This window comes from Dermacentor variabilis, chromosome 9, assembly GCF_050947875.1.
Source record: "Dermacentor variabilis isolate Ectoservices chromosome 9, ASM5094787v1, whole genome shotgun sequence".
NCBI lineage: Eukaryota > Metazoa > Arthropoda > Arachnida > Ixodida > Ixodidae > Dermacentor > Dermacentor variabilis.
In genome coordinates, this window is record NC_134576.1 from 66,395,232 (window position 1) to 66,419,606 (window position 24,375).

At 46.5% G+C, this 24,375-nt stretch overlaps 2 protein-coding genes across 2 annotated transcripts in view; both read right to left on the reverse strand.

Annotated features, from left to right (window-relative positions):
- Positions 1-682: 682 nt before the first annotated feature.
- LOC142592770 (uncharacterized) lies at positions 683-9,457 on the reverse strand. The gene is made up of 2 exons (XM_075704436.1): positions 9,083-9,457; positions 683-1,761 (listed from the first exon to the last, which is right to left on the reverse strand). The coding sequence occupies exons 1-2, from the start codon at positions 9,350-9,352 to the stop codon at positions 1,438-1,440; spliced, it is 594 nt and encodes a 197-aa protein (XP_075560551.1). The 5' UTR covers positions 9,353-9,457; the 3' UTR covers positions 683-1,437.
- Positions 9,458-10,040: 583 nt separating this feature from the next.
- The window catches only part of LOC142592769 (uncharacterized), a 48,291-nt gene continuing 33,956 nt past the window's right edge, over positions 10,041-24,375 (reverse strand). The window contains exons 7-9 of the mRNA XM_075704435.1: positions 21,369-21,642; positions 16,753-16,913; positions 10,041-10,451 (exon numbers count right to left, since the gene is read on the reverse strand). Of these exons, the coding sequence (XP_075560550.1) occupies positions 10,056-10,451; positions 16,753-16,913; positions 21,369-21,642 (831 nt within the window). The 3' untranslated portion in view covers positions 10,041-10,055. The remainder of the gene's footprint in view (positions 10,452-16,752; positions 16,914-21,368; positions 21,643-24,375) is intronic.

Sequence of the window (24,375 nt, forward strand, 5' to 3'; positions counted from 1 at the left end):
TCTCTCTTCGAGCAAGTCAGACTACTTTTTGTATTATGCCACATTTCATAATTATTTACTGTTGATTCAAGTGCGGAAGTATTATATTCAGAGAAAATGCGTCAATGTGAAAATTCTAAACATTCTTCGAAAATTCCCCATTGCTCCCCCCGTTTGCTCAGCACGTGCTACATAAAAGTTTTTTTTCCCAAGCCTGATAAAAAGCCGGCAGAATGCAAAAAGAAAGGTGCCACGAGACTAGTCGCGCGTAAGGAAAGAATTTGTCCGAAGGCGAGCTCTCACAGGGTCTGCCCTAGGTGAGGAATCGAGACGCAGTATTCCGTGTAAATCCCGAGCAGCGTTGCCTACGTCATGTTCAGTAGTAACAATGGCTGGGTACCCTTTGAGCATAAAGGTCATGTCCTTTTCTCTCTTAAGTGATGATTAAGTCCCACTATTTCCCGCGCCAGTTCGCGACCTCCATGCCGAAGAAACTACTGTACACATTGTAGTCGTGGCTACAAATCGCCGAAGACTCGCCACTTTTCTAAGGTCTGTATTACTCATGTGAAGTGCACCGCGCAGAGCCGCTTTAATGCTTTAATCGAGACTCCGCCATAGCCCCGTCCATCCAGATCAAATCAGTCCATCAAGACTCGTCCATCTCGTCAGTTTGAAAAAGAAAGAAAACAGGTCACACATATGCAATGCTTCACGTCAAATAGCTTTACTTCCATTCTAATAAGTAGTTGCATAACCGAGTAACTCATCTGAGCGCGGTTAAACGAAGTACAACGCTATACAAGTAGGCCAAAGGTACTTCTGCCATTCTGGTAAAACAGACGCCAACCAATATAGCGACAGAGCAGGAACATAGAATCAACATATGATATCACCGCTGCGAGCAGCGTCACTTCGTAAAGCAAATGACAAGTGAGGTGATTCCTAAGATGCGGGTGACATTTATGTAGCTGTCGGCCTTTGCTAAAAACATATTTGACGCATAAAATGAGTAAAGAGACTCGAGAAGACGTGGGAATTGCAGAGATCTTGCAAACACTTGAACAATTGGCAATAGATTTCATTTATATAGGCGGGCAAGTAGCCTGTGGGTGTGTGCAAGTAAAAGAGTTATGAAAAGTACATATGCATCCCTGCGAAGGTTTGTCGGATACGTGCTGTTAGTAATCGGTATTACCTCATCCTCGACAGAGTCCGTTCGACGCCAAAACTAGGAAGAACGATTTTTCGAATTAAGAATTTAAAAGGTTTCACTTGGCACAACTGCTACATAATAAAAAGGAAGACAGGGAAGGTACGCCCATTTTTGGTGTGGCAGTTTGTTAAACTAGTTTTGAAATTTAAAGTTTCCCATGCATCGACTGTGTGCGCGCTGACGCCCGATTGCGCCATTGTCAAAGGCTGTAAGTGCAGCCCGAAAAAAAAAAAAGCGCCACTTCAGATGTCCACAACATCAGTCAGGCTGAGGTAGGAGCAGATGCGCGCTTGCATGTCCTTGCCGATCTTGTCGAAAGTAGTCTTTCTCTTCGGATGCGGGTTACAGACTATCCTGGCCTTGACGACGCCCACGAGGACGAAGTAGTCAAAAGCGAGTCGCTTGCGTGCCTCGGCGATCATTTCTTCCAGGGCCTCGTCCGGGACGTCGAAACAAAGGCGAAGGGATAATTGAACCGAGAAGGAGTACTGCAAGGTCTCGAAGGCGAGGGCGTCTTTCTTATCCGTGGAGCCATTCACAAAGTGGACGGCGCTGTTGGCAAGCATCTGCGTTTTCGAAGAAGGCACAATTAGGCGTGAAAGATGTGAACAGAAATCGCACGATCCGTCCAGAAGCTATTACCATCGAAAACACCATCCTACATATTGGTGTAGTCGCTGCACCTAAATAGTCGCATGATTGCAAAGTGAAATAGCTTTGAAGAACATAGGTCCCTGTTTCGCCTCACTTACGCCCGGTGCCATGACTGTTTACAACCTACTTTTTACATCTGGGATGAAACAGCGTGTGAATTTAAACCTTTCCAACGTGGGTACCGGCCTTGCTACGCTAGGTGCGATAAAAAATAACAGTAAATATGGCATGGAACAGGTGTTGGATATGACATGAGCGTGGTCGTACTCGGTACAATGCCAGTAGAGAGATAGAATGAATCAGCAATAAGTACAAGAATGACTCAGTGGCCCGATTGGCCGCGAGCATATATAAATAAAAAATCCGTCAAAAGTCGTGTTCATGACGGCCGAAGTTATCGCGATCAGCATTTAGGTAATCACCATATTGCGATTGTTGAAACGTGTCATGTAACTACGAGGCGTGTACAACAGCCGATCTCTTCTATCACGCTTCCCGCTGTTAAAGAGCGGCACGTGCCCAGTGGCAAGTGTTCATTCACAAATGTTGTCCCAAAGAGGTTCGTTGAAGGTGGGTGCTTACCCAGTTTCATGTACACCCTGGCCCATACCCAGTGGCGTAACAGTGACAATGGTTAGATCAGGACATCGGACACTTCAAGCTGTTTCCGGTATCTAAGAGTGCTAATCAAGATATTAAGCAAATTATACTTTATTCTCGAGAAGAGCTCGACAGGTAGGCTACGAATGCAGTTACTGTGTTTCCTAAAAATGACTGTACGGTAAGAAAATAAAGAAAATGCTGATAATGGCGAATTTCAAAACAGTTTCACGTAAGAGATGATAGCGCAGAAGCTGTAGTTCGTCTGATAACATTTGTGGGGTCCACGAGAAGAATTCTCACATTCGAGGCGTTAGGGAGCCAATACCCAAACCACTGCACAGAACTCCAGCTCTGCATCGTTTCTGACCTTACGGCATCTTCCTGTGCAGAGTAACCAACCGGACCGTTAATCTGGTTAACTTCTCCGATTTTGACCTCGTTTTGCTTTTTCCCTCCAGTGAGCCTACTCCGAGTGTCTAGCAGTATGCGGCGTCGTTCGCAGACATGTCCTCAAGCCTGTGGTTTACATTTTCAGCCTCGCCATTTTCAGCACCACTGCGGTGCGGTAAGTAAAGCTTCAAATTTTAAGACTCCCGTTTCTATTCCACCGCAAACGCCCGGGCACCTAGTAAAAAGGCAACGGGGTACATATGTCAGCAATACATCCCACGTGGTCTATCCACCAAAAAAGCTGCTTGCGAGCCGAATGCATGATTAGGATGTAGTGGAATGTCGACATCCTACCTATGACTACAACTTAATGGCGCGTTAAAGTTGTTCATTTTGTAAATGGGGTTCGAACCAGTCACTAAGGGAATGACCTTAAAGTCCCTTTGTCAGTTTGTGTGCAACAGAAAGCGTTGTGCAAGCTTGTTAAAGGCACAAGATGCTGCTTTTCTTAAAGATGAAAAAGAAAAAAGGCATGGGAAGCTACGCAATTAAAAGGTTTCTTGGTGAATGTTTTCGTGGTGAATATTGAGGGACACTGAAGCGCACAGTCAATTTAGAAACTTTTATACCTACGGAAAATGCATGCCCCCGATGCCCAGTGACAGTGAGAAAAGCTAACCTTGGGCAATTTTTCTTACTGCAGACATGACTTACTGCCATCCAAAAATGTGTATCGGTCAATACGCCAGAAGGAATAGAACATTTCTATCTTCAAATTACATACAGCGATGTGATCAAGCGTGACTGCCCAGACAGGAAGTTTGGTGTACATTTGTTTTCGTAACAGCGTGCAGCAACAAGTTATGTTGAGGAAGCATTGGCTGATTTCAACTCTTACATAAGATAGCTCTCTCAGCTTCGGAAAAATTTGGCATTTACTATAAAGTGTTCTTGGGAAATTTGTTCGTTGCAGTGATTGTAATGCAGTGAGAGCAGAGGTCTGAACATCACAGGGGCTACTTTGACAACTGATATATTGGGTTTCCCTAGCCGAGTAGGAAAAGCAGAAAATAATGCGTATTCTCCACGTTCTTTCTTTTGCCTTCCTGGGGAAACTTAAATTTCCTGAGCGTGTAGCGCCCATCTCATCCTATCTCCTGTCTTCGTGTTTGTGCTGACTGCACTACAATGGCTTCAACATATTTAACATATGTTCTAACAAAAAGTTCTAGTGAAGGTCGATAATTTAAGTAGAAGCATTTTTTAAATGTGACCAGCATTCCTAGCTACTTCAAGTGTTTTGAAACTGTCTATCCATCCATCCATCTGTAGATCTATCGAGCCTCTTTCCGAACACTGTGGCCCAAGTTATCAACCAGCATTCGCGAGTAGGCATATGCTCGTGCTCGTGACATTGTAATAGTCGTTACAGCGTCGTCACTCCGGCATCTAGACTCGTCATGCCGTCGCGAATACAATCTGTTGCTGCATTTTGTGAATGCAAATTCATTACCGGCGGCACTCATCGTGAGGTGGGTTCTGCCATAATTTTCTGATTTTTTGTTCTCGATTTTCGTAGTGACGAAACAATCCCCACGTTCTTGATCAATTGCAATTCACGGAAAACTATTTTGTAGACTTCTGGATGGATACCATGTCAATAAGTGCACCGCACCGATAGTCAAACATTTACACCGCGTCTCAATTTAAGCAGCAGAGACACGGTATATCCCGGTGTTCGACAACGCGCAATGCTTCTAAAAGATGGCTGCTGCAACAATGGAAACAGTCTCGCAGTTTCATGAAACATAATGCGAACTTGTAGGGTACAGCTATTGAAGATATTAAAACGTCAGATGGCACGCGATACCCGTGTAACACATTTCTTTAAACTTCAGGAAGGTATTGAGGGACCTACGCATTCTTATTCTAGTGCATTTCAGCATAAATTACACCTTGTTGCAGGGCACGCAATGGTGGGTATTCTTGCCAAACGCGCACTGGGTTGGGTAACGCGCTGCATACGTCCACAGAGACTCTTCGACGAATCGCACTTGTCGTACCGATAACCGCTACCAAAGGTTTCCAGCAGATTTGAGTAAGCTACCAAGAAAATTGTGCACCAACCGTCGACAATGAGTGTATATGGAAGCGAATAGCCGAACTATTCTAGAAGGCTATTCGCTTCAAAAAAGGTAGGACAGGCTTGAATGCGTGTAAACATTTGCTGCAGGGAGGACACGTGTAGCGTTTCTTGCTTCAGGTGAGTGGGAGCAGAGAAGGGCTGTAATTCCCGAGCGCTCCACTGGAGCGACTAAACCTCCACACTGTAAAAATGTTTATCCCCTTAAGGGTGTTTGCTGGTCACACGAGTAAGACACCTACCGTTAGGGCCTTACAAAAATTACGGAATAATTAAGGGAAAATAGGACATCCACCCAATCGTAGCAATTTTTCTTCGACGGCGAGGCTTTTCTTTCGAAGAACCCGTATTGGTTTCCTTTGTAGCAATTGCTGCGATTGGGTGGACGTCTCATTTTCCCTTAATCACATTCCTCGACCTTGCAGTTTGCCGCATAACTATTCCGTCAAACATTTATAGAGGATGACAATGGAGCCCTAACTAGACGAGCGATGATAAAAGACGTAGTTGAAAAGTAGGTAATCATTCGGACAGCTTTGCTCGCGCAGAAATATCCGACAGAATTTCACAAGGATAGATACGAAACTTTGAGGCTCTTTATGTCGTCTGCCACAGATTTCATCCTTTCTACTTGCACGAAAAAGTCGGCAAACAAGATACCATCATCGGTTCCCACCAACAATTTGGTTTTAGCCCTTAAACGTGAGGCTGTTAGCCATGTGACAACCGAACACCTTTTGCACACTTACAAAGGCGTAAAAATGTTTAGAGTGCAGTAGTAGGCATTGGGCGACGAACCTGCCTCGCAGCGTGTTTGCACGTGACAACACTGCCCGGAATCGGCTGTAAAATTCAAACCACCGGACAACCACGGAAACGCGCTTTAGAGCCAAAGAAAGCTCTTCGATTTCCAACCCGCCAGGTTCCAGCAATCGAACTAGCCATCCATCTGAAGCATTCCCCAGTGGATCAAGTGGTTATGGCGCGTCTGTGCCGATTTGCCCCGAGGTTAGGTTACAGGAGGCAGCACCATCACGCATTCGTGACGATGGGTGGTCAGTGACACGCACTGAAATGTTCGCGGTGGAGCTTCACTAGAAACAATTCGGCCAAATATTGTGGTAATGAAACGCGCTTACAGGAGTTAACTGGCCAAATACCGCAATCCAAAGGCACATTTTTTAAAGGGCCCCTGAAACGGTTCGGACAAATTTTGTAGACGCGTAGGGTACAGCATAAGTAGAATATTCGCCCCACAATTTAAGTGAAGCGTTACGTATTAATGGAGCTACAAGCGTTTACAAGTTACCCTCCTCCCTAGCCATGCTTTCCTCCTCGACTCGCCGAGCGATCGCGGCTAAGCACCGCCTTCAGTGGTTCTGCGTCACAATGTGACGTCACATCGTCCACATCCGGTTGTTTTGGAGCCCGCTCCCACCCGTGCGAAACCTCTGCGCTAGCCGCTTGGCCGTCCACCCCAAGCGAGAGCTAGCGAAGCAGCGTGCGTTGCTAGCATTCTGTCGTAGCGCCGAACGTGTCTGGTTTTCCGGTAACCACAGGCAAGCTGGTCATTTCGGCAAATGACTGGAGGCATAAACTCAAGCTGATGAAGCAACATTAGCGTAGACGTACGTGAGCGGCCTGATCGGTCTGCACGGTCCAGCCACTTGTTGGCGCAGCGCTTAACCAGCAAAATAAAGCGCTAATATTCCTCTAACCAAGTGTGAACCATTTTAAACACATTAAAGCAACGTGTTGATTACAGCCCTGCGAAAAATACACGCCAGCATACACTTCGTTACTGATACTGTGTATGGTTGAGCTCTGTGCCACCAGGTGGCTGCACCGTGTAGACCATTCATATTTGCGCTTCTCATCCCATGGCTATCCTGTTACGGCACAGTCAAGTCGCTTGACCTTGTCCCCTTGCGTTTGCCCTAATACCGGACTCGTGAAACGCCATTGCGTTAGCAATCATCCGGTGTCAAGTGACTGCCACAAACGCGCAAATCCTGGCGCCGATCGGATTGCGGCAGTCCGATGCGCAGCAGCCAGTTCTGCTGCCTTGCAGAGGGACACGATGTCGCAGCTTGACATATTGCCAGTCTTGACGTTTTCAGTCCACAAGGCAACAAAGTCTAATCATAGTGCTCGCGAAAAGACTGAGACCAACTGTGACCGCGGAGCTCTCGTCAAAATGGAGTACGTTGTAACACAAGCAGACGACACTTGCTGTGTGCCGGAAGTGCTTAATGTACTGAAAAATTGTTCTTGTGCATTCTCTTTATGTTACTTTCTTTTCATAAAAACAAATCAACTAAAATTCCAACTATTACGAAGATCATTTGTTTACCATAAAGTTGGAAAAATTATCGATGACGCGCCCTGGTCAGCCAATCGGATACCTCGCCCCACTGGCGTCATATTGGTGATTTCCGTCATATGGGTAGGGGCGGCTTAAAATTCCGCCGAGCAGTGTGCTGCGATCGGCAGCGATGTGCATTTTTAAAACCTTATAATAAATTACGCACTTTACGCGGAGCACTTAGATGTGTCAATGATCAGAACGACCTACTCTAACGACTCAGTACGTTTGTAGAAAATTGTCAAAATCGTTTCAGGGTCCCTTTAAACAAAATGCGTCGTACGTTTGTTTATCTGAAAGAATAATTGTCATACCATGCGGTACTGACACTCAGCCACTCAGTCTGTTTTGGAACTTCGTGGGGCTTTTTGCCTTGATTATGCTCCGCCTACTTGGTTATTGTTGTGCAACTTCATATCTCATTTGCTGTGGATCTCGCACTGGTTTTGAAAAAGTATGTATGCCTGTACAGCGAAAGTAAAGTAGCAAGTTAATGCCCTATCTACGTCGTTAATGGTACACAAATCTCCATTTTCATTGTATAAATTTTGTGGGAACGCAAACTGTTAATGAGTACAACGAAACAACGACCGAGCGGCGGTACTACTATCATGATCGTTTTTGAATCTGCTACAATCATGGCAGAAACATTTAAATTCATGCATCGCGCACACGAACCAATGCACATGTAATATCGCCAGACTGCGCGCGGTTTGATTCACAATGTACGTGGTTCAGCCACTGTCCACTAGGCGGCGATTCTCCTTGATCTCGGACAAAACCCCTTAAACTTCGTGAAGTAGCGACACTCCTCCACCTTCGCTCCTTCACGTTTCTCCTCTTTCACGCTCCCTCCTCGACCGTGGCGCCACCTACACGGCTCCAGCGTAGCAACGGCGGCAATATGTGCTCCTCGCCACTCCGTAGACTTCTCGAGCAAAAATGGCGCTGAAGCAAGGCGCGACGACCCACGTGGTGCTATTAGGCCAATAGCGACGCGGCGGCGGCCTCGGCCAGAGCGCGCGAGGAGGAAGCGGCATTCTTCAAAGCGTGGCACTACTATACGAAGTTTACGGGACTTTAATCTCGGAACCATGCGTTTATTCAACCTGCCCGTTTCTCGTAAGTCGAGTAGGTATTTGCACTATTTGTGTAAAGTGATACTTTTACGACATAAAAAGCTTTGTTTCGTTTAAGTGAAGGTCCATTACCTCTAGACACCAGAAAAAGTACTACATGTATTGTGTCATTCAGTTTCAGCCGAAACCTATGTTTGCACTCAGTCTCGGTTTCGTTTTTAACTGTTACGAAGTAATGACAGTATTTCTTAACGTGAGGGCAAGATATGGCGATGTTTTGACACTCTACGGCTGGCTCAATCGTCCCCTGTGCTGCTACATAGGCACTCACAACGAGTAGCAGCGTTCGAGGCGACCAAGTGAGCCAAAGTGAGTCAAAGCTAGTCAAAGTGTGCCAAGGTGTACCAAAGTGAGCCAAACACCGCATACTGAGGTCAAAACACAGTATCCACTTCGGCAACGAAAGCAACACTAGCTGCGCAAAAGCTATTGTAATAAATTATTTACGGCGCTCGCAGGCTTTTCACTATTTTGTCTATGGTATAGAACCCTATAGGAGTTTCATTCTACGCGAGGAACGAATAGTCGGAAAGTATTATGTCTGCAGTCCTATGAGCAGTGTCTCGTGACCAAAGGGAAATTCAGGCACACACCAGGTTACGCCGGAGAGCGCCCAAGATGACGGGGTCTCTGGAGCGATCCCTTCGCCTCTCCACATTCACGGTGACGGCGATGACAAAGCGGTTTCGCGAAAGCGCCTCCTTGAGTTCGCGGCAGACGCTGCGCAGCTGAATCATGTAGTCGACAGCGGGGTCACTGTCTTCCAAGTCCACGATGAGAGAGACCAGCGTTCGGTTGCGCTCAACCAATCGCCCTAACGCCGTGGCGGCTCTTCTCCTGAAGGTGACGCGACGAATCTCCATAAGTGCGATGCTGCTGTTTCCTTCGAGGGAGCGGAACAAGTTGACCACGTCGGCCTCGGCCAAGTTGACGTGCAGCAGCAAATGCCTGCACGAGAGAAAAGGCCAACGCTTCTTGTCACTCTACTTCTGTAGCTCCTAATATAACGTTAATAGCATCGCCAACCTAAAACTTTGGCAGTTTAGCTGACGTATCGTAAAGTAAAGCATTCATGATTTGCAGGGAACGGTTGTATGAATAATTAGTCTTTTGTAGCAAGCGTTTATGCAGCGACTATACAAAGCGGTGTTTATATTTATTTACATTTACCCAGTGGTTTCAGTGCGCGGTGTACACACCCAGCGCGCATACTCAGTCGCCGATGTGACATATCCCAAGACCACTTATCAACTAGTACAGCAGCGCAAGCATGATGCAGACATTGTGTTTTAGCCTTCCACCAGCGGTAAGCTCAATTTTATTCCATTTCAATTTGGTTTAATTCAGTTTATGTCCTTTCGAATAAGAGGCAAATAATTACCTATATGTTTTCACTGCATTTGTTTTCTGTTTTATTCCATTTTGTGAGCGTTGAGCGTCTAAGCATCCCCAACTTCTCGATCAGTAGGCTAGAAAGTCAATTTCTCATAATATTACTCAGCGCCTCTGAAATGAGTTACGTGGTTACCTATCTTGCGCTTCACGTGGTACTTGAACAGGGAAATTTCAACATGTCCCCAGCCCTTCCGTTATGAGATAAATGAGCGCTACTTTCCCTAGGGAGTTGATCCGGGCGAGGGTGTCTGTAAGCTTTCGAACCACACGTGGTCTTGGAAGCGCTGCGCACTCGAGTAAGAGCATGCCAACTTTGCGAGTGGAGACGAGGGCGTCTAGGAAGTTCTCCACGTCCTCCGCTCCCCTCTCGTCCAGGTTTTGCACAATGGTGGGCACATGGGAAGCACGGACGCCACGGGCGAAGTCTGATCCACGAGGGTGAAACCAGACCAGTTTCAGGCGGGAGAAGACGTCCATTTTCTGGATCAGATCGAACAGGCCGGCGATCTCGTCCTGGGGCTGCGTACCTCTCAAGCTGATGAAAAGCGCTTGCAGCGTCTGGTTTGCCTGCAAGCGTATTTACACAAATAGTCGTACTCTGCGGCACGGTGACAACTGGGTACGCTCGATAAAAGGTACACATTGCACAACATTGTGGCGTCCATAAACGAAGATGATATGTGCTGTTTAATGCGCCTGGGCTAGGTATGGCCAAAGAGCGACATGAAAAATTGTAATTTTAACATTGCCATGGCAATGGCGTGGACAGTTAATTCATCGTGGTAGATGTGATATGGCTGTAAGAGGGCCTGAAAACTCGCGGTAAATGGCATAAAATATAAAGCTACTAAAATGATGACACTGATTAGTTAGGGACATGGGCGATGACAATTCGGTTTTGTTAAAAACATGATGCAACAAACCAACACAACAGTGACACTAGAGCTTCAAAAGAGCCCTTGAATACAAGGGCTGTTAGTCGTGCGCTAAAATTTAGCCTCGCAAATGATGTTCAGAGTGTCTGTTTTAGCTAAAAACTCTAAGACTACTTTCAGGTTAAAAAGCGGTTCATCGTTAAGGAAAACTGCAGGGTGAAGAGGTATATTTTCCCGATATGCAGAAGGGAAATACCTTTTCCTCTGTTTCTATTGCAGGGCATTGAATAGGAACATGGAGGACTGTCAGACTATTGCCGCACTTAATACAAGTCAGAGGATCGCCCTCAGTCAAGAGGAAAGAGTGAGTACCATAAGTGTGTCCTATTCTTAATCGACAAAGTGCTTCCTTGTACCGTGCTGTTTTCTCACTTATCCAATTCCATAGTTTTCGTTTTATCATGTGTAGCTTATTAAATGGTTGTGCATCCCACTCTACTTGCCAATGACTTCAGTTCACGATGTAGAAAAGACTTTACACCTGTGGCAGGGATGGGGACATTACCATCTGTGTCGCTGAAACTCACTGAAGTAGCGTTTTCGTCAGCAGCTACTTGCCTTCTGCACCTTTATGAACAGGTACCCAGCATAAAGCAGTTGTTTGGTTGCACATATATGCGGAGCACAATGAGTTACACAGCTCATTCAAAACGGAATGCTTATGTTTTCGTAAACTAATCAGTGCTCTCCCGACACTTAACGAGTTCAAAGTGAACAGCCTCAGCGACATTTGCGAGCCTTATGTGTTTAATAGCCGAGAGTATAGCGTATGCTTCTGCTATAAAGATACTGGTGTGTGGGTTTAGTGCCCCAGATGTTGAAAATTAGGGTCCAAGAGCCGCGTAAGCAACACCAGCAGGAGTCTTCGAAGCATCTGTAAAATTCATCACAGGAGTACTTCCCTTCAAGTCCAACAAAAAGAAATTGTATGGAAGCCTCAGGTGCTCCTTTCCATATTTCAAAGAAAGATGGAACATTGGATAGTCTGCCTCTCCCTAGGCGGTGGAAGCCGAGTCGGAGCCATTAGGATATTCTTAAAGAGGGACCCCTGTTTTTCCTTAGAGTGCTTCGGACCGGTGGGACAGAAGAGGCCAGATGGCTGGGTGGTTACGGAATAGCCTGGCAGTGGTCAAGTCGCGAATTCAAGGCACAAGGAATCTTCAAGGCACAAGGCCTAGCAGAGCTATACACTATGGCGCCGTGGTCAAGGCGTGGCCTTATCAAACTTTTATACAAGCTCAAGATGCACCTTCTCACTTCCCGGGATGTACGGGACAAGAGATTCGGAAGATCCATTGTCTTCGCGCACTTCGCCTTCAGATATTTCAAGTGGGGGATAAATGTTACTTCAGAGTCTAAAATGAGGCCCAAAATTTATGTTCATGCCTCACAGGGAGCTGTTGCCGATTAAGATAAATAGCGGGATCATGTAACATAAATCTCTTGTTCGAGAAGAGAACACACGCGCTTTTTGGCAGCCTAATTTAAATCCATTCTCGTCAGCCCACTTTGGCAATTTGTTTAGTCCAACTGCACATGTCCCTCACAGATGGAAATACTTCACGATTTAAAACCTATTTGTACGGCATCTACATACAGAGAATAAAACATTGTGCGCATTATGATAATATAAAGAGTTAATTTTTGCAACGAATTGAATGCAGCTAAGCACACCACCTTGTGGTACACCCGTTTCCTGTGCAAGTATATGAGATAGCACATTACCAACTGACACGATACGTGCGGTTAGACATAACCTTGGATGACATTCAGCAAATTGCCTCGGACTCCCATTTCAGCCCGGTCACGGATAATTCAGAAACGCTACGTGGTGTCATATGCCTTCTCCATGTCAATAAATACTGACAAAAAGAAGTGCTTATGCACAAAAGCATCGCGAATATTCTCGATGTGGACAAGGTGATCAGTTGTGGATCTATGTTCCCTGAAACCACACTGTAGAGGATATAGTAGTTTGTTACAAGAAAATGAAGGAGACGACGGTTAACTATTTTCTCAAACAGTTCACATAGGCAACATGTTAAGGATACAGGCCTGTAGCTGTTGACCGAAGTTGGGCTTTCGCCTACTTTTAGTATCGGGATGATTAGTGCTTTCTTCCAGGCGGATGGAATGCAGCCGGCAGAGAACACGGAGTTGAAAAGTGACAGTAGTATTTTGTGGGTTTCAGGGTGTAGGGGTTTGACCATATCATGCGGTATACTGTTACTTGCTGGAGCGGACTTGTTACAGCCATTTAATGGAGCCTGAAATTCCGCCATGTTAAATGGACAGTTGTAAGGTTGATTACTATTCCCTTTCCGACCCAGGGGCAGTTGCTCCGCTTGTTGCCGGTATCTAAGAAATGCATCTTAGTAGTGTAATGAACTAGAAATATTTTCAAAATGTGCCCCTAGAGAATCAGCTTGGTTAATAAGTGCATTTACCAATGGTAGGGGATGAGATTCGCAGGTTTTTATTTCCTTTACCATATTCCAAACTTTTCTTTCGTCTATATATGAATTAATACTAGAAATGTATTTTTGCCAGCTTTCCCTTTTGGCACGGCGGCGCGTTCTTCGACCTTGCGACTATATTTTCTTGAAGCTGACCAAGTTCTCGGTTGTTGGACAGTGGCGAAGGAGACTTCAAGCGTTTTTCTTTTTGCTAGCCTCCTTACACTGGTCATTCCCACAAGGCTTACGTCGTTTAGAGGGCGATCCATTCCTTTCAGGGATACATATTGACGCAGCATCAGTTATAAATCTCAAATATGACACTGCATCATCGATTCAGAGAGTGCAGATGTCCTCCAAGGCCAAATGTGTCACATCTGTGTCGTTTCGAGTCAGCACAGTCGACCTTCCAACGGGGCATATGTGGAGAACAGTTATCGCCTTTGTTAATTTTAAGACAATTGGGAAGTGGTCACTCTCATATGGATCTTTGATCACGTTCCATACCAGGTATGGCAAGAGTGCTTGATGTGATGCTTGAATCTATACCAGAACGTTTTTTGCCACGCTGTAGTGTGTGGGTTCTTCCTTGTTTAGTAAGCATGCACTTGTGGATAAAAGGAAGTTTTTAATAAGTGCCCGTCTTTTATCGCAACGAGAATCTCCCTAGAGGGTATTTTGTGCATTTAAATCGCCTACTACAATGTAAGCTTCGGGGGAGTTCGGCGATAAAGATCTAGAATTCTGTTATGGAAAGTTGATGGCTGAGAGGAATGTAGAGAGAGCTAAATGTGACTAGCTTATTAAACAGCGCGGCTCTGATCACAATTGTCTCAAGGGGCGTTTGCAGATGTAAATGCTGGCAGGCGACACCCCTTATCAACTATTATAGCAACACCGCCTGACGAGGCGAAAGAGTCATTGCGATCTTTGCGGTAAATGGCATAATATCTGAGAGTGTGTGAAGGGGTGAGGTGTGTCTCCTGCAGACAAAGCACCCTTGGAATAAACTTGTCAAGGAGTTCCTTAATGTCATCAAGATTGTGTATTAGACCTCTCGCATTCCAATGCATTATCAGTGCAGCCATATTGGAAATGTTTTGTGGTGCGTGTCAAGAGAAATCAATTCGGTTAGCTCACGAGGCCTTTCCAGGGCCCGTGATCCGGGATATTTCTTCTTTCTTGGCGCGCTCCACAGAGCTACGCTCCAAACGTTATCATTCCAAACGTTATTGCATGCTTCGTTGGAGTTTCCTTGTCGTCGCGTCGTAACTTAATTCGTTGCACCTTTGTCACGTTTTGATCTTGCCATCCATCCAACAGCTCGCTTTCACCGAGTTCAAGCAGGTCGCCATCAGAAATGACAGTACGCACAGTGTTCATTCACCGGCAGGGTCCCACCGAGACAGGAATGTCACCAAACGCAACAAGTTTTTTCAGTTTGCTGTATTGAAGCTTATCATGCACTTCCGGGAGAAGGTCGCCGCTTCCCATCTCAGTTACTTTGTAACCAGAGACGATTGCTTCTGTCGGAGATTTTGCGACAAATGGAGATGGTGCTGACTCTTGGTTTCATGTTGACTATGTATTACATCGTACTTAGGAATTATATTTGATTTCATGAGAAAGTTGAACGTTTCATCGGTGCGCCCCCTCTTCAGGGAGCGACCAGGGAGGGAGGGGGGAATATAATCCATATTTAACATTCCTGCATTCGGCAGGGATGCCTGCCGCCCACCTCAAAGCCTAAGCTGGGGACGTTACAGGATTAGAAAAATTATTCTGCGTACACAAGTGGTACGTTCCCACTATAACCTAACATATATGCACAGGACTAAATACATTACAGAAGGTTAACTCTTGCCGCCCAGAAAATAGGAAGTCAAGAAATGAATAGATGACAGGAAAGATTGAAAAGTGGGAGAGAACGACGAAGATTGGAGAGGACATGAAAAGGCGACTGCCGATTTCTTCTAGGTGGGTCGGTTTGGAGGTGCCGTCTATGTGAAGCAGAGGCCGAAGAGGTGTGTTGCCTCTGCCGTGGGGGCTTTAACGGTCCAAATACCAAGCATCGGCTCAACGCCCAAGATCCGCCTTTCACCAGACACGGCTAAGCAGCGCACGGCTACATGCGTGAGGGTGCAACACTCGCGTGTTCGGGTACGTGGTGTTGCAACTTACCAAACGCCTGCTGACGCAGGCGCCTCTGCGGGGCGTCCATAAACGACAAAGATATTCCTTGTGTGCCTGCCTGGGCCAATCGACTTTCACCTTCGACGACTTATAGAAATAAACGGCGGCGAGTGGCAGCGAAAGAAACTCGCTTCAAGGTGTTATTGCCTCTTTTCCGTGCAAGAGGTAGTCTGCAAGGCTTGCTTCCACTAATTGCAACCAGAAGCCAACAGACGACTACAGTTAAAATGTCATCGACCGTTTTGTTTTCCTTCGACTGTTTCCTAATTTTACTGTAGGCGGCAGCTACGGCAACGACAGTGTTACAACATGGGTGGAGTCCAGCGAAAAGCTCGACACATTTGATTGACAACGATGAGGTCATCCTATTCCCTTTTCGAGGGACAAGGGGAAGATGAGTGCCTAAAACTTAAGTACGAGAAATTATTAGAATGTGATACTAAAGGGAGGTGTAAATATATCTCTTAACGTTCTCGCTCTTTCTTTCGGATGTCCTGATCCTTATGCTTGGAGGGTTCTAGACCTTCATTTAACACCTTGTCGGGACAACGTGAAATGCTGTTAATTCTAGGGAAAAAGTCTGTTAGGACTTCTTGGAAACTGGAATTCCCTTGCTGGTACTAAACTGAGTAGGCCGAATTGCACAACGTGGCATTTGCGCATAGTATTGTTTACTGTTTTGCAAAGCACCCTAATACCAAGGGCACGTTAGCGGGAGCTACAACGCTGATGACTTGTCACGCTGCGCGCAACCGTGAACCCTGTGGCACGGCCGATGCCATTAAACGAGCTCCTAAGCCAAGCCTGGTCAGACCTCACTGACAATTTAGCGCTCCCTGCTTTAACGGAGCAATACAGCATGCCAACCAGCGCCGGCGGATGGGGCACATTGGTGTTATGGTGCTGATTTGTTCCAAGTACTATAGATCGCAGTGCGGACTCGCTGAATACGACTCACAATTTCGAAGCTGTGTCGCGAAGTAATTGGGTAAAAGTTCAATTAATTCACTTCTGCTATTCTGTAAATAATGCTTTTAAATGTGTACTTCATTTAGTGACTTCTCATTTGAGTAACCTAGCTTAAGTGCTTCTTGCGTGTGCTAAGTGCGACGGGGAACTGACAAATTCTGTGTATTTTAGAAAACATATCCGTTACTCATTTGCAATTATTTGGCCGGAGTGAACTTTTATTGCAGCTGGCCTTTACCGGGCTTGGCCTTGGTGAATGATGTACTCGACAAAGCTCTCTTGCCTAAGCAATCCTACATAAGCAGTACAACTTACCTGCAGCATCCCTACCATGTTGGACAGTGCGCGGACGGAGAAGTCGTTGTCCGCCACGTGGAGTTCCTGCAGCCGCCTATCACAGAATAGATTCAGTCCAGCGGCCGCCGCAAACCTATCTCCCAGGCAGCATTGCGAGAATCTGAGAAAAACCACAACACCTACGCCGGTAGACGGCGAAGGGATGCAAATGGCAATTAGGAAGATATCTAGCGTGCGCTCCCGTTCATGTTGAAGGGAGTTTGTCATTAACTTAGATCGGCGAGATTCTATAATTTAGATCACGCGCTAAATTATAGAAGCATTGGCCATCACCCAACGTGCTCCTTCATGCATCAGTTCATCCAATTATTAGACAAGGAAACCGGGTATCTGCAAATTTTACCTATCTCTGCCCACCTGCAATCACAAGTCATTCCTTTCGTGTTTTCATGCCATTTATGTCTTTACTATTACTACTCTGCCTATATATTCGGCGCTCGCGCAATAAGCATACTTGTAAGTCAGCGCCTGTGTCGTGTTTCTCTTCAGTGTCCCGTTATTCGCACTGTTTGCCGAAGAACGTATATAGACATACCAGCCGAATTTGCGCTGTCGTCGCAGTGGGCATCACTATGATGTTTTGTAGATAATTACGACGTCGCACCACGCGTCCAATTTGCTGAGGGTGCAAAGGAAAGTGCGAGGTTGACCAGAGAAGGATGGTGGCATGATGCGCGGTGTTCTCATGCGTTCCCCTAAGGGGGGGGGGAGCAGGCGAGCATGCTTCTTTTCTATCCCAGCAGATCACGCGCCGCATCTGAGGTAATTTGCAGTAGGTGCGAAGGCCAAGACGGCTGATAGTTTCACATACGCCGTTTCCTGAAAAAAGAACTATAGGGTCTCACGTGTCAGAACCACGATCTGATTATAAGGCACACCGTAGTGGAGGACCCCGGAAATTTGGGACACCTGTGGTTCTTTAACGCGCACCTAAATCTAAGCACATGGCTGTTTTAGCATTACGCCCTCGATCTAAACGCGGCCGCCATGGCCGGGATTCGATCCCGCGACCTCGTGCTTAGTAGCCCAATACCATAGCCACTAAGCAATCACGTCAGGTGCGCACTGTTTCCTGCTCGGCTAGGATTATACCTCGCGTAATCTCAAGTGTCAGACTACACGATGTCGGCGATATTCATCACGGTGACCTGGTGACATCGACTACTTGCCGTCATCCAGTTGGTTGTGACTGCTTGGATTGTGCGTGCATGACACCACGCTTGTTAGTTTAATCAGTAAGCGTAGGTTTACGACAACCTCGCTATTGTCATCAATGCTTCGCATTTCGGGTGAAACAGCAACATTCTACGCGCAATCGTAGAAGCCTGGTCTGAATTCGGCGAGATTATGTGTGTCGCTGCGAGGGAAGCGAGCACCAGTGTAGCAATGCGCCAAATGGGTGGTGAAGAACGTCGGGCGCCAAGGAAAGTACGAGGGAGTGCGCTGTGCGCGCGACAAAACAACGCCACCTAGAGAAAAGTCTAGCTGGCGTTGAGCGAAGTGGGGAAGGAAAAAGGAGGCGAAACAGCGGAGGAGGGTAGGTGGAGGCGCGCTGGGATGACTTCACCTGGCAGTTGCTACGGGTTCTGTGTGAAATATGGCCATGCCGCGTTCGTCTCCTGAGCGAGAGCCGAAACGCCGAGCGAAAAGGACGGAGCAGCGACGCAAGCGGCGGCAGACCGCGCGCGATTCGACCGACCATTAAGTTGTCGCCAAGCGCCGGGAACGAGCTTCGACACGTCGGGCAAAACACGACGCCTTGGTGTGCCCAGAAGACCCCAAAAAAGGGAGGCGAAGAAAATGAATGGAGTGAATAGTACATCGGCAAATTGCTTGAAATATTAAAGACTGCATTTCCTTACAGTGTGGTATGGTATGAAGAACTATTTCCTTACAGTGCCTTACCTTCTTTCCTAATGGCACTTCAAACTAAATAAATAAAAAACTGTCTTAACACAGAAAAATGAGCCTTGAAAAAAAATAAAAGGCGACACTTACGGGTAATCAAATCACTTTTAAAACATTCCACGCGCAATGCACAAAAAGGCTTGCGCTTAACCAGCGTTCACGAAGTGACACGTTAATATTTTTTTTTTAATCGAACGCCTCAGCTGACTTCTATTGGCCAAACAGCGGTTGAGCAAAATTGTAGTATAGGCGAAGTCTGAAGTTGCACTTGAAAAATTTCGCGTTCTATGCGATGTTACTCCATGCAGGGATATTCGTGAAAGGGAGGCATCATTGGACCACATAATCCCCATCACTACATGTCAAATTTTTATTTATTCCACCGCAGCAGAAAGGCATCTTCAAGAGATCTATACCTACCCCAATGTTGCACTAGATGATACCAAAATATGCCTGAAAATTTCTAATTTCATCGCACGACTTCTTTCTGCGGCGTCCTCAACTGCACTTTTGTTCCCTTGGAATCCATTCTGGTAACAGACCGCCGCGTCTCTGTCCTACGCATTATATCGCTTTCCCAGCTCCAATTTTTCCTCTTAGTGTCAACAAGACTATCGACTACTACCCGCAGGACCTTTAATTCACATCTTACCGTAACGTTCAAAGGTTTAGTTCCATTGTGTACTTGCGCGATTATCAACTTCTCAAGCTTCTTCGTTAACATACAAATTTTTGCCTTATATCTTGGACATTTTGTTAGCTGTATTAGCAGAATGCAATCAATGTGGAAGTTTCTTTTCAGCATAGCGGTACGCTGCCGATTATGATTTGGCAGTGCCTGTTGTACGCGCTCCAATTCATTTTATTGCGATAGCGATTACATGGACATTGCAATGCGTATTTACGCAGTCGACGTGAGGTTCCGTATAAAGTCCAAGGGCGACCACACCAGCCGCGTGCTGTACGTTATATGTACGAGTGAAAGCGTGCGAAAGGAGCCAACGATAGCGGCTCAATCTCGCCCGCGCAAATGGGATGAATGATAATAGAAAGCGCGCCGTCTTCTATTGTGCGCGAGGCGCCTCACGTTGCGAGGTGCAGGGGGGAGGCGAGGCAGAGCGGCGTTCTCTCCCACTGCAACTGCTCATTTGGAGTCTGCGCGCTCGTGCGGCAGTCTTGAGAGCGATCTGCTTTGGGGGCAGAAGCTACGTACGTCTGCGGCTCGTAGCTTTGCACGTCCCGAGTCCTCGGCGCTCGCCATGCGTTGAAGCGATAGACGGCACGAATGCCACTTCGCTCGCTGCTGCTGCCGCGTTTCCTCATGCCAGCGTTCTCAGAGCGAGTGTCAGCAGTCATCGAGTGCGACGTGTTCATGTTTGCTGTGCGCGCCGGCGCAAGGCTTATTAATTAGTAAGCGAATGTTTACAAGCTGATGCGGCCAATAAAACTACAATCATTAGTTCGTATGGGTGTGTGGTAATTTGCTATCGCAATCGATGATTCAGTTTTTGGGCGAAACTGCATCGATTTTATTTTTCCTGATCTTTTCTTATGATGAAGGTTCCATGTGATCAAGTGGCCTAGACAAAGGTATTCTTAGCAAATTATACAGGCTGACTGCACAGAATTTTGCTCATTCCAGACCATTGAACAACACCTTTTTTTTCTGCATATTATTCATCAACGCTACTATAACTTTTGCTGAGATCACCAGTCATTTGTTGGAATTCATCTCCGGCATCGCGAAACACAGGAATGTCATGTGCGAACCCAAGGGAACCGAGATATTCACCGGTTCTCCTCACTCCTAACCATTCCCAATATATTGACCTAAATACTTGTACTAATGATGCAGTATAGCATTGCAGACGTTGCGTCTCCTTTTGTGACCCCTTTCTTTATGGGCATTTTCTCCACTTGTGAATTAAGGTAGCTGTAGAGTCCTTGTAGATATTCGCGAAGACATTCGCCTATGCATCCGGTACTCCTCGATTACGCAGTGCATCCACGTCCGCTGCTATCAACTAAATCAAATGACTGTTCATAGTGTAGAATCCATAGAGAGAGGCTGGCTGTATTTATTAGATTTCTCCATCACCTGACTGATAACCTGGATATTAACTGTTGGGCGATACGGCGTCCTGAAGCCAGCCTTTTATTTTGGTAGACTGAAGTAATGTGCTGCCCTGCTTCTGCAGAATACTTTGGTGCATATTTCATACAATGGTCAAAGAAAGCTGCAATGGGCCCACGATTCTACTATTCTTTACATTCTTCATTTTTACGGATTAGTAAGTTGGTGGCATTCTTCCAACTTTCAGATACACTTCAAATTGTGAGGCAGTACAGGTGAAGGCTAGCAACTATTTAAGTATGGCATCTCTTCTTTCGGATTATTTGAACTCTAATTCTATCTTCCTCTGTCAGTTTTCTCCGGGACATGTCTTGCGATGTCCTTTGAACCTCAACCCTTTCTGCAGACGGAGTTTCTGCATGCTATTCATAACTACTTTCAATGAAGGTACTCACCTACGGGTACCCTGAGGTCATTACCAAAGTAGTCTGGTGCCTTTGCCATATGACCGAAATTGCTAATGACATTACGCTGATGTTCTTTACCTGTCCACCTATTGCTTTTTCCGTCTTGAGGAGTGTGGTGTACTTGCCTCCAATGAGATTTGCGTACGCTTGGTCCAGACGCAAGTCGCCACTTATGCAGTTGATAAAGGTGAGCCTCTCGAGGCGGCCACGTGGCGGGAGTGGCTTCACCTCCTCGCCCTGGCGCTTAAGGGACGGCGGGTGCAGTGTCAGAGCGGCGGCCAAAGCTTCGATGTCCTCAGCGCGGACCCAGCATGTGTCCACCGTAAGCGACTTCAAAGTTTGACTCTGAACCACCGCTGACAGCAGAGCAGAAGGACTGCAGGTCGGGGAGCCAGTCACCTATAAAGGGGCACGAAAGAGCATGCGATGAGCTCTTCTGCATACAGGTGGAGAGGACACAACTACCGTAAAAAATTATTGTGAAAGGTTATGCACTCGAAACACATGCATCCATCAACAAAATTGCATCAATCAAACAGTCGATGCCTTGACCAAATCATTGATGCATCCATTGATCAATCCTCAAAGCATACTATCACACATCAAACGATCGTTCTATATATCCTTGATCAATGGATCCATCGACGCATCCGTCAATTTATGCATCCATCCAAAAAGCAGAGCGCCGCTTCAATACATTGGCAGCAGTAGGTGATGCTGCGATAGTCATCAGAAGTGTAGAAAGATGTTATAGTTGATTCCAATCCGATTACACAACTGCACACAAAACACGAAACAGAGTGGAAGCAGCAGACAATATGAACAGGGGCAGATCCAAGATACACGGGGACAGCGGTCGGGAGAACAGCCGGAATGCGCATCGTTCTGATGGAGCGAATCGTGGAATCAAACGGATATATAACAAATCATCCACAACACTGTCCTGGAGGTGAATCTGCGGAGACCCACCGGTTCGAAAAAAGAAATCTGGATTCCGCACATATGGAGTAATCGGTGATAAGCGAGGATTTTTCATGTTCACTGAAATGTTTTGTGTGCTGTCTGTTGATGGCTCGTACCAGTTAAGGCTGCCGCCAGCTGCTCTGGCGACGATGTTTTGCGAACTTCCACAGCGTCTGCTTAGAACGCGAGCCAGGTTGACCATCGGAGAGGGTTCGCAAGGGAAGACGAGGTGTTGTAAAAACAAACAGAAGTTATTTACATCATTACGGATGAGTGGTGCGCGCCACACGAAAAATTCAGTAACGTTCAGCGAGCGTGCACCTGCACGCAAGGGCATAGGAGATCTCTCCACGTTGTGGCGCGCTGACCTTATGCCCTCCACAATTTGAGCAACTTCATTCTCTTGCTCCCTGGTAGAGGGCACTGTAAGGACACGTCGGGTCAACCGAGACCGAGGAACACGGAGGGAAACCACTGCTTCGCGTAGAGGGGGTGAAGGCAGAGGAGAGTAGGATTTGCAACTTCCGCACATAATCACGTCGCACACACCCGGTGAACAAGTCCATGTTGAGAAGCGCGACGATCAGGCACGTCGCGTATGAGGCTTTTGGAATCCACCCAAAGCGAACCGTAACAACGTTATGAGGAATTGGTCAAGATCCAGATGTAATTAGGAGAAAGCATTTAGCACTCGCTGTAAATCAACTATACCCTCTAGTGAAGAGTTCATGAAGTAAGAAATAATGTACTGAAAGGTTAAAAAACACTGAAACAAGTAAATTTTAGTAGTTGAGCAATCATTCTTAATGAGGTTGTCCTTGACAAGGATGCCAGACGAATAATTACTGGCATTTTGCCAATTTAAAGGACATATATTAAATGCTTTGTTTTTTTCTGTTGCAGGTGCATTCCGGCCACAAAAGAAACATTTTAGAACTTTTCGACGATTGTCATTAAAGCACGCTAGTAGCCTAAACGAGGCATGTATGTGGCGTGTACTGCTGGCGGCAGATTTCCGTTCTTCCCACGGAATACGTCGCTCCATATAGTGGCGCCGAAGTTAACTCTGGACGTGGCCTTGAAGATGCGTGCCGCACAGGTGCCTGTGAACCAATACCTCCACAGGGCATCTGCGGCTTCCCCCTGAAAGCATACGTCGCGCTATATAGTGGCGCCGTAGCTAACTCTGGCGTGGCCTTGAAGATGCGTGCTGCGCAGGTGCCTGTGAACCAATACCTCCAGAGGCATCTGCGGCTTCCCACTGTAAGCATTCGTGGCGTCGCGCGCTTGAGTCGGCCTGCAGTGTTTGAGGTCCTATGCGTTGCGGGTTCGATTCTGCCCAGAAGCAGCGAAATTTTAAAGCATATTGCTTTCACTGAAAGGCGGTGGCAGCGAGGTTAGGCGCACGCTTTTAGAATGCACTACACTTGGATGCGACCCACATGTTTAGAATGCATTATGTTCGGAATCGGCCCACACGATTAGATTGCACTGTGAACCGCATTGGCTCATTCTTGTCAAGACAGTCAACCTGTCAGAGCTAGCCTTTCCATTCTAATGTTGTTAGTCGCCTGAAAAATGAGTGCCTCATCTCCTTGGAATGAATAGAGTGGGAAGGAAGCCATGACGAACCTTGTTCTAATAAGAGTGTTGTAGCGCAACGTCACATACTGCTGTGCATCCAGGATGCGCATTCTTTTTGTGATATATCGCGTAATCTCTTGCCTATGTAAGCGCACCGTCAAAACAAACGATCATTCCGTTCGCTTCTAGGAATACTGTCTTCCCACGTTATGGACAGGCGACGAGACTGGGGCAACCCCCTTGCACTAGCGTAGTACGGAAGCAACATCCCAGATGACCGGCGGCCGACAGCCACCGAACGGAAAGTGGTGGTAATCATGGAACTGAACGGATGAAATCGGCAGCACCACAGTCGGCAATGAGTCATCACTGTTAGCGGGAGAGCGAACCGATAAGTGTGCTATAGGTTCACTCGAAAATGGCGCGACTACGGAAGGTAGACGAGCGCGCCGAGGACGATAATTTGGAATTCTATTTAGAATGCGGTGAGCATTTCGCCACAGCAAACTATCTAAATTTTCGTGCTTCAATAAGAAGAATAACTGTAGCAACACTAACAGTAATGGGTGGAGCAGTAAGGCCAGT